We start from the raw sequence: 2,166 nt of genomic DNA on the forward strand, positions 1-2,166 counted from the left end.
CACACACACACACACACACACACACACACACACACACACACACACACACACACACACACACACACACACACACACACACACATTTTGTACATATGTTTGTTTCCCGGCTAAAGGATACTTAAAAACGCATCTTTTTTTACAATTTTTGCAGGTTTGGTTCAAAAACAGGAGAGCAAAATGGCGGAAGCGGGAGAGGAACGCAACCGACTTTAAGAATGGTTTCGGCACGAACTTTAACGGCTTGATGCAGCCGTTTGACGATGGTCTCTACTCCAGCTACTCCGGCTACAACATGAATAACTGGGCAACGAAGGTATAGATCCTAGAACTAGACGTATGTGTGTGTGTTGGGGGGGGGGAGGGATATTTCTGTGTTTATGTGTGTTGCAATCGCAAAAACACAATCATAAATTTAAAATAATTGAAAATTAAACAAGTAGGCGCACAAAAATTAAAACGAAGAAAAAAACACCATTACCACCTTCTCCTGTGCACCCGAAATATTTTAAACAAGACTTTTAATAAGAAATTGTTAACCCAATATTTAACGACGTTAAAACACGTTAACAAATTGCGATCTTCTCTTGTACGTTCAAATAAAACTTTACAATATATAGGAGTAATATAACATGATGAATATAATGAATATGAAAGAATTTTCACATAAGATCCCCTTTTTAGCGGAAAACAACAAGCACTAGTAACAAACTACAATAGCTCACAGGGCCGCCGCTCGGATCAGTGAGGCGCCAGTCTGGCCGTCTGCCGTCGCCGCCGCCACCTTAGCAGCGCAGGTATAGCAACCGTCGGCACCTCCCCCTCCCCCCTTCTCCCCCCACTATATTGACTCATTATCCATATTCACTGTTTACCGAATAGTGCAAAATTCCCGCAGCACGTAATGCATCTTACTACCGCACACATGCGCGCGCGTGCGCGTGCCTGGTGGGGTGCAGGCAAGACGCTACGGGAGGGTAGGAGGAGATGTAGGGGAAGCTTGGGGAAGTGCTGGGGGTGCGGCGGTTTAGGGGAGGATAGGAAGAAAAGTGTGCGTGTGGGAAGCTTTGGGAAGGGCTGCTCGCGCGCGTGTGGCTGGTGGGTGCAGGCAAGACGCTACGGGAGGGTAGGAGGAGAAGTAGGGGAAGCTTCGGGAGGGTGCGGCAGTTTTGGGGGAGGGGAGTGCAAGAGGAAAGGTGCGGGAGAAGCTTTGGAAAGGGCTGCTTGCGCGCGTGTGCCTGGTGGGGTGGAGGCAAGATACTACGGGAGGGTTGGGGAAGAAGTGTGGGGGAAGCCTTTGAGGAGAGGGGAGGAGGAGAGGTGTGGGGAAGCCTTTGAGGAGAGGAGAAGAGGAGAGGTATTGGGGAAGCTTTAGGAAGGGGTGGAGGCATGACGCTATGGGAGGGAGAGCAAGAGGAAGCTGGTGTGCGGCGGTCTAGGGCTGCAGGGAAGGTTAGAAGAAGAAGTGTGCATGTTGGAAGCTTTGGAAAGGGCTGGGGTGCGCCGGTTTATGGGATGGCAAGGTAGGAAGAGGGATAGGTAGAAGGAGGAGAGGGAGTGAAGGAGGAGAAGAGGAGAGGAGGAGAGTAGGAAAGGAGGAGAGGAGGAGGAGAAGGAGGAGGAGAGGCAGTGGAGGAGGAGAGGAGGAGAGGAGGAGAGGAGAAGGAGGAGGAGGAGGAGGAGAGGCAGTGGAGGCGGAGAGGGAGTGGAAGAGGAGGAGGAGAGGAGGAGGAGAAGGAGGAGAGGCAGTGGAGGAAGAGAGGGAGTGGAAGAGGAGAGGAGAAGAAGAGGAGGAGGAGGAGGAGAACATGCGGGAAAGTGTGCTAACGAAGTGAGAATATAGATCAGCAGCAGATATTCGTACGCTCACCGAACCCCGCACCAACCCCGCGGCGGCATGTGCGGCGGCAGCAAGCGGCATACACGCAAGCAGGCGTTTTTCAGCTGAACGCCGCGGCGGGGTTGAGCGGGATGCTGAGGAACGCGGTAACAGTGGCGACAGTTACGATGGCGGCGGCGATGATGGTGGCGATGGCGGAAAGTTCTGAAGCGTAGCGAAAACTGTAGTAATTATACGGCGACAAGGAGGGAGAGCGAGAGAGAGAGAGAAAGAGAGAGAGAGAGAGAGAGAGAGAGAGAGAGAGAGAGAGAGAGAGAGAGAGAGAGAGA

The 2,166-nt window shown here is 52.0% G+C and overlaps 1 protein-coding gene across 1 annotated transcript in view; it reads left to right on the forward strand.

Moving 5' to 3' along the window:
- Nucleotides 1-151: 151 nt before the first annotated feature.
- LOC106816774 (pituitary homeobox x-like) overlaps nucleotides 152-2,166 on the forward strand; it is a gene marked incomplete at its 5' end in the record, with an annotated part of 6,140 nt that continues 4,125 nt past the window's right edge. Inside the window, one exon of the mRNA XM_014821399.1 lies at nucleotides 152-313. Within this exon, the coding sequence (XP_014676885.1) occupies nucleotides 152-313 (162 nt within the window). The remainder of the gene's footprint in view (nucleotides 314-2,166) is intronic.

This window comes from Priapulus caudatus, unplaced genomic scaffold (assembly GCF_000485595.1).
Source record: "Priapulus caudatus unplaced genomic scaffold, Priapulus_caudatus-5.0.1 Scaffold1482, whole genome shotgun sequence".
In the NCBI taxonomy this organism is placed as follows: Eukaryota; Metazoa; Priapulida; class Priapulimorpha; order Priapulimorphida; family Priapulidae; genus Priapulus; species Priapulus caudatus.